Source organism: Anopheles cruzii, chromosome 3 (assembly GCF_943734635.1).
Source record: "Anopheles cruzii chromosome 3, idAnoCruzAS_RS32_06, whole genome shotgun sequence".
Lineage (NCBI taxonomy): Eukaryota > Metazoa > Arthropoda > Insecta > Diptera > Culicidae > Anopheles > Anopheles cruzii.
The window spans coordinates 11,093,141-11,106,177 of NC_069145.1; the positions used below are offsets into that span (position 1 = coordinate 11,093,141).

At 52.2% G+C, this 13,037-nt stretch overlaps 1 protein-coding gene across 1 annotated transcript in view; it reads right to left on the minus strand.

The window, feature by feature from the left end:
* Positions 1 to 4,684, minus strand: part of LOC128269838 (uncharacterized) — a 78,589-nt gene extending 73,905 nt beyond the window's left edge. The window contains exon 1 of the mRNA XM_053007242.1: positions 4,641 to 4,684. Within this exon, the coding sequence (XP_052863202.1) occupies positions 4,641 to 4,684 (44 nt within the window). The remainder of the gene's footprint in view (positions 1 to 4,640) is intronic.
* Positions 4,685 to 13,037: the final 8,353 nt, after the last annotated feature.

A 13,037-nucleotide genomic window follows, 5' to 3' on the forward strand; every position in this document is an offset into this window, starting at 1 on the left:
ACTTCAACGTTAACTGAACAACTTTGCAGCACGCCCTTCCTTAATAAGCCACATGTAAACAAGCTCAGGCAAAATCAAAACAAAACACGCAATCAGAATTCCGACCCCTAAGCTCCGACGAACGCAGCAGCAGCGGCATCGGTCTGGTCCTAAGCATCCTCCTCCGTTCGTCAGTCATTAAGTCAGAGAGTGCACCATCGTTTGCGTTCTGGTTGCGTTCTGGAAACCCACCCCGCCGCAGGAACCATCACTGGCCACCGGGGGCATCACATCGGGCCGCTCCGGAAAACAGTGGCCACCGTTGAAGGGCTTTCGGTTTCGGTTGGGGTTCGTGTTTTTGTTTTTTCTACTTTTTGCACGCCCTTGGCACTTAATAGCCCACCACCGGAGCGCCGGTACCATAAAACGCAGGAAAGTATACACTTCTGCAACTGCATCATTTATCTATCGGAATCGTGGGAACGGACCGGCAGCGCGTTCGTTGCACCGGCCGGGCGTTATGTTTGGTGTGTTGTGTTCGGCTCTCCCTCTCGCAGCATGGAAGCATAATCCAATCAAATCGGAAGCTCGAACGGCGGTTGTTAATCTAATTATTCGAGACCGGCAGGATAACTGGTTTGGCTCGGCGCGAGAAGATTTTGTTTGCTGCGATTTGGCCAAGAAGCGCAGCGAACGTTTGAAAATTGTTTCGTCCGAACCGCATATTGATGTTTTGTTCAACTCAAAGCACAACACGGCAGCATAAAACGATTGCTGCGCTGACCTCTGCACTGTCAGCAAATCTCGCGAGACGTCCCAATTTATGTCCGCGTGACAAAAGCCAAAACGCGACCCGCGGACCGAGTGGGACCCTCAGGCTTTGTTTTTCTGGCTGCAAAAACATTCTTACCACTTTGAGCGAGCGAGAAAGGTAGAGATGGGGAGGGGCCAGAAAAAGGGGGCCGATGCGCGGATTAAGAAACATTTTTCCCTTCGCCCTCGGCCCGCCGATCAACGAGCCCGTGGCTTGTTGAACGGGATCGAAGCTCGATTTCCCTTCCGGCTACGGCACGCCAAGTTCGGTAGCGTACCACTTTGGCCACCCGCCCCATCGTCGCCACCGCGTCGCCACCGCGTCAAGGCGCCATTGAATAAATAACGACTCCCGGAGTCCCGTCGATACGCGAAAATAAGACACCGAGCCTGGGAAGCGACGGGCCAAGCCAACCCGAGCCAAGCCGGCGCAACACTGGAAGCTAGAGATTGTTACCGATAATGAACGATAATGATGACGGCGGCCGGCCGGCCGTTCTGGGGAGGGGCCGGACAACAACCCAGCTTCCCTGCCCGACCCGATCGTTTGCTTGGTGCCACTTGGTGGGTTGGCTGGTGCCATGCGGTTGCTAATGTTTTCCTTTGTCCAGCTTTCTCGCCTGCCAGCCAGCCAGCCAGCCGGAGGATTGCCGCGAGGGCCTTCTCTCTGCGCGAGATCGTGTGATCGATCGATCGATAGGATCCTGGCGCGTTCCGAGTTCCCTCTCTTCCCCTCTCGCTCTCTCTCTCTGTCTCTGTTTGTCTCGGTGTGATGCCCCAAAATGATACGGTGTACCGCTGTCACGGCCATTTTTGCGTGGCGTTGAAACAATAATGGGTGGTGTGTAACAATGAAACAGTTCACACGCACAGTAACGTGTGCAGGGGGAGCAGAAAAGTTGGAAAACATAGTCTCTTCATTATATCCTGCCAAATAGCTACAACGAGCAGCCAAAATTGTCGGAAAATTCTCCTAAAATCGCTCATGGGAACGACAAATTCAATAAAATATATTAAATGTTAATAAGAATCTAGAAACTTGGTAGTACGTGTCAACATGTCAACTATTGTTTATCATTTATTATAATTTATTAAAATTTATGTGAACGGACAAAACCGTACTAAGCATCAACTTCGAACTGATGTTGTTAATCTTTGTTCAGTTTTTGCGACAGATTTGAGCTTACAGTAATCCTAGCAACCTCTATCAGACCATGCTAAAGAGGTCCTGAAAAAGTGTAGTTAAAGAAGGCTATGATCCAAAGCAGACTACCAAGATGATAGGTGAGAAGTTCCATCTCACTGTGAGTGAGAAATGCAATCTCACTAAGGAAAGTAGAATGATAGAAAAATAGTTTACTAAACTGCTGATGGTGGACTTTCCTCGTTAATAACTTCGTGGTAACTTCAAATGGTGTGACTGACACAATTCGTTGAGAGTAGCGGCTTGCTGCCCATTATTTATCGTTGCTTCACAGTTCGTTTACGTGAAACAATTCCAAAATCGCATAAATCGCGCCCTCTCGCTCGGCAATGCCAAAACATTGTGTCTCACGCAATGGAACGCCACCGGAATCGGGTGCACGCATGGGAAATGCCGGTTGCGCGGTATGCGCTAAATTAATATTATTAAAACGAAACCAATACCCGTGGCCCAGAGGGTCGGCAATCCTGGTGCCATCCCAGGATTTCCGTGCGCTTCCCGCCGCCCGTCAGTGCTCCTAACGATAATGATACTGGCCGTTCACAAAACCGATGGGAACGGCCAGTGGCCACGACCAAACCAAACCGAACCGAACCGAGCGATCACTAAAATCCAAACCCGTCCAATCCATCGATCCCCGGATCCCCATCATCGGCCGATCCATCGAGCCGCGTCCCCCGCGCTCGCGCCTGATAATGGCCAACGCCCGGTTACACAAGAAAAAAAAAGCCGGCAAAAAATGCGCCCTCAAATTGAACGTTAATCTCGAAACGTTACAGATTTACCGTCTCCGTCGGTTCGGAATGAAAATTAAATGAAGGCCACCGCACCGAACGAGCAAAGCAAATGCCGGGAAGACTGGGGCGCGGTGCGGCGCGATGCGTTCTTGGAACTCCCCTCGGCACGGCCGGTACCGAACGGCCTAGCGGCCGGACCTCCGTCGAGCAGGACCGGGTTAGCCGGGGGTCTCTCACAGTGGAATACACACGCGCGCATCACTCGAAACCCGCTTATTAACAGGACCACGTCACTTACGGCATTCCTTCTCGCTATCTCTCTCTCTCTCTCTCTATCTCGTGAGGAAGGCAGGATTATGTTCTGGCGGTGGGCGACAGGCACAGGCCACAACAAGGCCGAAAAGCGCCAAGTATCGATCGGTCGGGCCCTCCCGAGGGATGATCCACCAGAGGGACGTGGATGGTGGTGGAAACTGGTGGACGAAAACAAACTCCTCCGTCCGCCCGCCCGCCCGATGTTCGTGCTCCTGCCCGCTGGGCCTACTGGGCACGCGGGGACCGGGTAAGACCGGTAGCTTCGAGACGGCTTAAATTACGGTACGGTGTTAGAGGAGATCGTACGGTAGAGCCGCGATCGAGCCGCGCTCCTTGCGCCTATGTTTTGTGGCGCACCAACGCATCACCATCATCATCATCATCATCCTTCTCCTCGGCCTCCATCGACGCATTTCGCCCTACATCGGCCCCCACTGGCCCACGGCCACTCATTACACGGCTCCTTTTTTCTTTACTCTCGACGACGGCCCAACGACGGCCCACGGCGTCAGTGGCTAGATTGGGATTGGCATTGGACGACACACCAACTCCTCCCAGCGGCCGGGTGCCTTACCAGTCGGTGGACCGAAAAACCCGGTGGCCATAATTGAAACGTTGTGCGCGCTGTGATAAAGTTCACCAAAGAGCCGAACCCGAAACGAAAGCGACATCAACGCCGCGGTAAGCGATGAACCGGCGATCAGGGAACGTCATGTTTTCCGCTTGTAAATGGCTTCACTTCTCGATTAGAGCGAAGACACATTCTCCGGATTTTGTGACGATAAGCGGGTCACCGAACGGCGCTACACTAACGTGGTGCATCATGAAAGCTCCTCACCCGAATTCCTTTCCCCCCTCGAAAGCATTCGGTACCGGGTTGGGTCGGGTTGGGGATTTTAGTTTGATGGATTGATCGAACGGAACGATGACAGAAGAATGAAACGCACCCAAACGCGCCGGCGCTACGACCGACCATTAAAACCCGCCCCCTGGCCCAGCCCAGGAGTTGCCCAGCAGATTATCATTTTCCCGCGCGTCAAAGAATATGATAAAATTCGGCTTAGAAGAGAGCGAAAGGGCGCGCCTCGTAGCCCGCCGCACCGCATTCGGTACCGGCCCGCGCGCGCCCAGAAAGTGGCGCTACCTAATCATTACCGTTCACCACCCGAAAGCCCGCCCCAAAACGGGAGAGTTTTGAGGTGTAAACAGAGTTTCGGGACCCCAGCGAAGCCCCCAACGGGCGATCTCGGTTGCGGTCGGTTGGTGTTCGGCAAGTAATGCCGAACCGAGGGCCAAGTTTGGGCCAAATCATACAAATTAATTACATCAATACGCCGATACGGTGCGCCAGGCTTTGGATTATTATTATATTTGACGCAGACAATCTCGGGCCGAGCTCGGCGCTGAAACGGATCGATCATCGCGTTAGTAATCGATCAATCAAACAATCCCGCTCGTAATGAGCATCATCAGCATAAACATAAACTCCACCGCGGGTAGAAAGGTTTCCAACCAGGTTTCGGGCGGGTTTGCGCCGTGTTCGAAGACCCCACTTTGGTTAGTTGAGCAGCAAAATGGCAAACGCTGCTCACAGCATGGCGCCCGGCGTAATCGTGGTAGCGCTCGAGAACTTCATTTCGTGGCTCACAGGGACGGTAGCAGCGGCCAGCTCGAAACAGCACGTAAGGATGTCCACGCTTTTGGTACGCCCCCCACCACCAGGCCAGCTGGTCGAGTGGCTTATGCTAAATGTTAATGTATGCGCGCATTGTGAGAGTCCGGCGGCCCTAACGACTAGGCTGGCACTGACCACACACTTGCCACCCGCTGGGAGGCCATCGGACGCAAAACATTGGCAACCCCGATTCCGGGAGCCGGGTGCTCGCTAGCTTTCGGCTGTGCTACGGGAAGCCGGCGCTCCTCCAGGACACTCGCCTCGGCCAAATGCGCGCGCGCGCGCGTGAAAGCGAAAAGTGCTGTTTATTCAAATGTGATCCCATAGCTCATTTCCACGCGACGCAACGCCAGGCTCGGAGGTCGAGACCCTCTGGGGGGGGGGGGGGGGAGGCCGCTCGGCAGTACCCCATCGCATTGTCAACGGAATATTGCGGTACGGCGAGCGAGCATCGGCGAACCATCGACGCCAGCGACGGTGGAGCATAAAACTAGAACATAAAGCACACATGCGGTAGCCGCCGGTAACCCCAACAGTGGACGACTGTGGGAATCGGAATGGGCCACCTCGGGCCCCCCCCTCGCACCACCTGTCCCGTCCGGCCAGAGGCACCCGCCCCCGGGGGAGATCGTTATTGTTTGCTAGTGATTTTTGTGTTGTTTATTTATAGCGCTGATAGTTCGAGGCGAGTCGAGCAACCTAACGGTTGCTTCGGTTGTAACGCTTCCTTTAAGTTGCGACAAGTTGCGACAGTTACGACGGGAGCACGGGGCAGCCATACGCGGTTCTAGTGCGCCATAAATTTGCGACCCATTTGTGGGTTGCTCAGGGTTGCACCGTTTTTTTTGTTTTTATTTGCGTAACCGTTTGCACCCGACGAACGTTAAAAGCCGGCAGTGGAGCAATAACACCGCTGCTGGTAACCGCTTTTTACTGCGATCTTACGATGGCGTGTTCCGTACGCGATACACCTGAACGGTTACTGTTTCGAAAACGGGAGACCGAAGTTTTACAAAATAATTACAAAACGCTAACGCTCCATGATCACCTTTTATGATCGATCTTAGAACTTTGATCGACTGTTCGAAGGTTAGGCTTCGATCGTTGGGCAAAACAAACAAACCACCAATCCCGTATCAATACGCGGGCTGATGGATTGTCCACTCAGATCGAATCGGCATCGGCCGAGCGGCCACCGAAATCAGCTACTTATGTATATTTATGCACCCCATACCGAACCATGGGAAGAAAATCTTGCCAACTGCCGAACATCAATAACAACAATAGCCATCGGAGGCACTTTTGCATCGCGGTAGCAGCAGCAGCAGCCTCTCCCATGGACCTCGCTGGTTCCGAAGAAAAACTGCTCACAATTTGCATAATTCATTGAATAATAAAATGGAAATAAATTCCACCGCGCTGTGATTTTCGCCGACTCTCCCGACGCCCCGACCGGCAACCGGCTCGTGTCCGGACGGGCCAGGTCGAGATCGATGGACACTTTTTGCCTCCCCGCCACGGCCCCAGCGGTTGAACGATTCGAGTTGCTCATGCTGCTGCTCGAATTGACTGACGACAACGCCGATGACGACGACGGCGACGACGATGGCGAAGACTGCCGACGAAGGCGCGGGCAGGGAAGCGGCCGGAAGGCAGGGAAATTTATTTCCAAACCTGACTCCGGCAGCCCCACTGCCTCTGGAGCTTCCGCGCAACGGGGCCGAGCGTGATGTACTTCAATGAAAACATTGAAATCTATATTTTCTCTATGCTTAATTTATTAGCTGATGTTACAGACCGGGACCGGGAAGAGTCGGTCAGCGGCTAAGGGGCGGAGTGGTATCACTGCTTAGCATTGCAAATGTTGTCTCATATCTGCGGGGCTCTGAGAGCGACATGGCATCACGCGTCAAACACTGGCCAGGATTCCGCTTATCGTGCGGGATGTCGGAGAGTATGGCAAATAGAGTAAACTTATCGTTTTGCGATGAAAAGCTTAATGTTCAATCATCATCGTCATGTTTTGACGTTTCACATGGTTCGAGAGCTGAGTGAAATCTACCAAAAAATTATCACGTAAAAAGTTACAGTTAAATTAAATCTGGCTTTGAATTCCGACATGACGGTTCTGGTTGGCTTATGCCGATTATTCCTTGATTCCAAAGCACCCATCAAGTAGCCTTTGCATTGCTTAGGGGCTTAGTTGAAACTCTTCTCAAAACCACGCACCGGTTGCTAGATCCGTCTGAGATCGCGGTACGATCGGATCAACCCAAGGGTAACTGTTTGAGTAATTTATTATTTAGCGATATTGGTGACATTTATGAATGCTAATGTAATTTGAATTGTTGTTTGTTTGTTTTGCTCCGCTCAGCAGCAGCAGCAGCAGGGCCGCCGCTGACTGGCCTACAGAGATCTACACCTCAACTAGCTGGCAACTAGCACTGGGCACCGTGTACGTTGCATGAAGCCGTTTCATGCTCACTCCGCTGCACGCTCCAAGCGGAACTATGCTATTTATTATTCCAGCGCCACCGTTTCCCCGTGGTACCGTACTTAAATTTACGACACCAATAATCGGGTGATCGGGGCCGCGGAAACCGAGCGGAAGGCTGTGCAAATTATTCCGATCTCTCGCGATCGCAGATAGCCGCGGGAAGGAGAGCGAGAAATCACATTAGGGCTCGTGGAGTCGTGTCAGGAGTTTGTGCCCGTTTGTGCGCCCATCGTCAGGTTTGTGCGCCCATCGATCGTTGGAGTTCCGAGCGGGACTGAGCCTTCGGTATGTGATTTTCATCGTCACTGTTTAGAAGATAAATTAACGAACATTAACAGGCACTGAATTCGGTGTGTTCCTGGTAAACGACACGAAAAACCGTTTCTGCACAGAAACTGCTTAAGGCTTTTATTTCCCGCGGGTCTCGCACGTAGCGCGAAAACAATAACAAACCAATCGTATATGTCACATTCCAGTGCCGGTCAGCTAATTATCTTAATTTTTCAATTTTAATTCCACCTTCCGCTCCATAAACGTACGCTCGGGGCGAACCCGATAAGGGCACCTCGAGCCGATGGGCGCCAAATTCGCGTTACTTTTCCCCACCCTACCGTGGACAGCCCGAATCGCGTGGGGAAGGCTGATTTCCACCGTTCACCAATTCACCACACACTTCTCATTATGGAGATGATGGTGTCCCTTTTGTCTCGGGCGCGCACACACCCGAAAGCTCGCATCTCGCGTTGCCCTTAAATGGCACATTATGGTAATTGTTGCAGTGGGATCGAAAATTCCCGAGAATTCCACCGACATTTATTGGTTGGCCCGTTCGATGTCACAGTCACAGTCACTAGTCGCTATGCAAATGGTCCACGTCCATCTTGGTAACTATTTCACAGCATAAAGATGTCTGGCGCCTACCGAGAGGGGTCTTTGTGGGGAGATTGTCCGTGTGAGAGAACGTGGCCATCAGCCTCGGGCAGTTATATGGCGAAGGTTACTATTCTAGCAAAATGTTTTGTTTTGGAAAATGAAATCTTTACTTTAGGAAAGTTTAGTTACAGGAAACTATTAATTAAATATTTAATTCATTAATTATTGTAAAAAAGAGTAAAAGTTATGAAGTACACACACACACGTACATACTGAAATGGTGCGCACCTTCCCACGACACAGAACGAAACTCCATTGTCCTGCTGGCCAGCGGGAGCCCAATCCGCACGGGACGACGCCTTCGTATCTTACGAAAAAGGTAATTAGTTCAGAGCAGCGATAAGACTCTGCCGGACCGGGTCGGGACTCCTGTCTACACTCAAGCCAGCCAGCACGCCAACTACAAGATGGCGCCCAGCAGGATCCCAGAGAACAAACCCGCAGAAGCTCGCAGCCCCGTGCGCTATGGTTTCCCGTTCCCGGTCCCCGGTGGCAACTTTTTATTCTCCTTCGTGCTCCGGTTTTCGCTCCGCTTTTTTCGCCGAGGTGATACAAAAGCGTCTCATTACTATCCCTGACGCTATCTCGCACCGGGCCAGCGGCTGGCGGGGACTCGCCGGGAGATGGCTCAGTAGCCAGGATGGCAAGCCGGCAGACCGACAATTTGTGCAACCGCAACTAAATGCCACACTCGTAATCCGATATTACCCATTAGCGTACGAAAGCGCGCGCTTCGGGACGAAATTTTCTCATGGACATTTGCGCGCCGTCCCCGTGGCGGCCCCGGGGCTGGTGGTTGGCCGGTTTCCCACCCAGCTTCCCATCCGGCCGGGTTCCACGAAGCCGCCGGTCGTGGCCGGGCTTGGTGTACGTTTTACGAACCCCGCAATCAGTTCCTAGGTATCGTGCAATCATTAATGATACATTTATGTGCCAACCTCGAACCGAACTGTGTGGAAGAAAATTCTTGACACTACACGCGCGCGGCCACAAAACTATCCCGAAACTGTATTGATCAGCCCCCCTCACAGTACAAGTATCTGGCCGTGTACATCTTCGCAAAGTGCTTGTAGCGATCGATCGTCGGCCTCAAAAATGCCAGAAATAGAAGGCAGTGGTTCGGTCTCACTTCGTCCTGACCATGAAAGCACTTCGTCATCGGACCACAAGCCGAATTCATTGTTGCGTTTATCGGACCCATATCACTTTCTAGCCTCGCCCTGTCGGAGCCCGGCTGAGAATGTGTAATCATTAAGCAAACACTGCTCGCGTCCGCGTCCACTCGGCTCTAATAAAGCAATCTTCTCCATCGGGTGCGCCTCTATTGGGCTACGTTTTGTTACGACCCCGCCGTCTATGACGGGCCGAACCGAATGGCGTACCTTCTGCGGGGTGCTTTTGTGGCAAACCTGATACCCCGCGAAGATCCAGATCAGACTGGCGATGACACGCGCGCCCGCTCGAGCCTGCGCTCGATGGCTAGAAACAAAACTGCTCCAAATTTGTCCGATCGGACCATCACTTTGACCGCGAAAGGTCAAGACGGAATTTCGGGGCTCTCGGGGCCATCCTTGTTTCCGATCCCATCATTCCGACTCATTCACTCGGCTCGCCTCGCATCGATAGCAATCGATGCTCAATCTCATAGCGCATAGAGTACGCCCGCAGGTCCTATGAATTCCGCCGGCGATCGGAATTATTTTAAACGGAGCCACACAACAACAAAAAATGGAACGAAAAACAAACCTCCCAAACACTCCGGATCCTCTCGTGCGATCGCGTGGCGTAGCACAAATAATAAACATACCTCCCGCCCAAAACGATCACCGGGACCAATGTCGATCTGCCCGGTCCCGGCCCCGATCCCGGTGCCCAAATAAAGATTAATAAAGAGATTTCCCTCTCTAGGAGTGTTGCGCGATTACCTGCGAGGCCCGGCGCGGAATGTCTCGAGTGTGATCTTGAGAGCCAACGCTAAGATGGCCAATTGCTGACCGATCGATGACTGTAACGAGCCGAATCGAATCCGAACCGAACCGAGCGGAGAAGCAGTGGAGCCCAACCCAAGCCCTGGAGGCCTGGCAACGGAACAATCAAAGATTGAAGATGTCAAATGTAAGATGCGAGCGCATAGAAAAAGCGTGCCTCGAGCATCCCATCCCGGGGCCCCAAAAAGAAATATGAAATATTAACAAAACAGAAATTATGACAATAACAAATAACTGTTGACCATCGCGGCTGACAGTGCCGTACCGGGGCCGTCCAACGGGCTCGACCGGCGGTGCTCCGTTACCGATCGGACCGATAGGAGATTTATCGATATGTTTATGTATGCATGAACTTTATTATTATTTCTTTCACTGCTCTCTGGACGGCTCTGCGAAGAGCGATCCGGTACGATCGCTTGCTTCGAGTGGCCTGGTAACCAGGGCCCAACGAGAGAAAACCTATCTCACCTACCGCTTGATTGGAGAGTAAATATCGCTTCGCGCGGCGGTTCGTCACTTGGCTGCGCTGAACAAAAGACTTCACAGCGCAAGCAACGAACCCGAGCAAACACGAAACGACTTTCTGAAAGACTATTGTTTTCATTCGGCCGTCTAAAATCTTGACACAAACTAAGTTAATGGCAGTACAATGATCTATTCCCGGTGCTCGTGCGCCGCACGCGATCCGGTTCTAATTATTGATTCTCGTGTCGTACCGATTAGAAATACGCCTCTAACTATGCGCGCACGTGAGTCGGTTATCTATACGCACTGTTTCAAATATTAAACCAAAAGCTACTCACAAACAGACCGCCTCAAAGAGAGAGAAAGAGCGACAGCGAACGAGAGGAATAGAGAACTGGCACGCGCACGTCGTTTTCCGGAAGCCCATCCCGATTCTGGAACGAATCCGGAAAGCGTTTACTTTTCCAGTTAATAAAATCATTCCCGTTCACGATCCCCGTGGCGGGGTGCCGAACGGAAACGTGCGCCGGGAACGTGTTTTCCGTGTGAAATTGGCCCAACGCCCAACGTGGTGGGCCCCCGCCGAAGATAGTAATATCTTCATTTGCGCCACACACCGAAAAACACCGAAAAAGAAACCGTGAGCCCCAAAATGTGTGTGTGTGTCAGCAGCGTGGCCGAACACTATCCGAAACCGCGATTGAAATTCAAACCTTCCTCTGGGCAGCCGAGTGCTGCCAGCCGTTCTCTATCGTCGGGCTCTTCCCCTTGCCTTGCTTGTGTTTTTAAATGGCGCTAGACGTTCTCACCTTACCGTTCTCGGGGCTCGGTTCTATTGTATGGTGGGCGCTTCGGTGGCTCCGGCGCCGCGCCACCAAAGCAGGAGTCGATCATTAACATAATTTATGTGGCCGATCTGCGTGTGGCGGAGGGTTTTCTTTCGTTATGTTTGTTTCCGCCGGTACAAGACTCTTCCAAGGCGGGTGGAGCGTGTTCTGTTCGCCCTTTTAGGCCTGCAACACTTCAATCGCTGATGCCGGTACCAGAAAGCGATGCGATTCGCATTGAAATTCGGTAATTAATTATCGAAAACAGAAAACCCAATCAATCAAAGTGTGGCAGAAAATCAATTCCATTAGAAAAAGGCAAAGGGAAATACCAAACTAATGTTCAGCCATTATTCAGCAAGGGACAATCCTGTAAGGGTTCCAATCGTTATGCTCAACGTGACACAATTCTCTTCCGGCACCAGCAGGCAGCCCACAGAAGCATAAAACCACGGTGCCAAAAACGGGGCCGTGCCGCATCGGTGCCTCCGTTGCCAAATTATCTTCCAAAAATGGTAAATCTTTCCAGCGAGCCTGCTCGGCGCAACCGAAACGCCATCGTTGTCGAAAGAAAACCAAAACAGCAACGACAGCAACAACAAACTACACCGTATCTCGCCGGATCCGGTATTTAACCGAAAATTTGGTACCAATTTTGCCCCCTAATTGACAACTGCAGGCGCCGCTGGCCTGACTGCCGCGGCGCTGCGCGGCCTCACGAACGACCTGAGGACGATCCGAACCGTGCGCTACCATTGCGCACCCACCATTACGGGTGTGGCACTTCTTTCTTGTCACCCCGTCGCGGGAGTGTCTGTGTTGCTTTTATTAGGGCGATCCTTCGGGGGCTGGCGATCGCCCGAGGAATGTGTAGCTCATTATTATTCTTCGAGCCACAGCAAAACAAAAACGCAGCTAAAGAGGATCGCAAACCAATGAACGGGCGAAGAAGGATGCACCGTGCAAGCCACGGAACAGGCTTGGCCGTTGCAAAATACTAGAACGGAGATCGGCAAGAGCGGAGCGCAGTTATCGGTATGGCACCAAACGAAGGACCCAAGTTAATCCACCGCAGAGGCAGCGTGGATTTTCTTTCTCGAGCTCTTTGGGGAGTCCTTGCAGATATCATTCTAATGGAAAAATCTAGCAACTGCTAGGAGCCTAATTCCAACTAATCATCGGGATGTGTGTCAAGGATCGCACCATAATTTTGGTGGTTCTAATTAACGCAGCTGCCGACACTTTTTCCATGGTAGCTTAAGTCGCCTTAAGTTGCCACACGCCATTAAACCGTTTTTCCTCTCGCAAACTCACCATAAAGCTGCGGAAACGCCGGAACATGGCATCGATGTCCGATCACGGCTTCCGATAACTGTACGCCACATCCTTTACCGGGAATGGAAAAAGACACAACAGCTGTTCCATCGACAGGCAAATGGGCGACTCAATCGAGACCTTCGCGCAAGAAAAATGCAGGGCAGCCAGCGAGCGAGCGGGCACCACACTGATTACGGTGCGATGCGGACCGAACATCTTGACGATGACAACCCAACACCGGACCGGGCCGAACAGGTCCACCGTTCCGTTCCGATACCGTTCCGGGT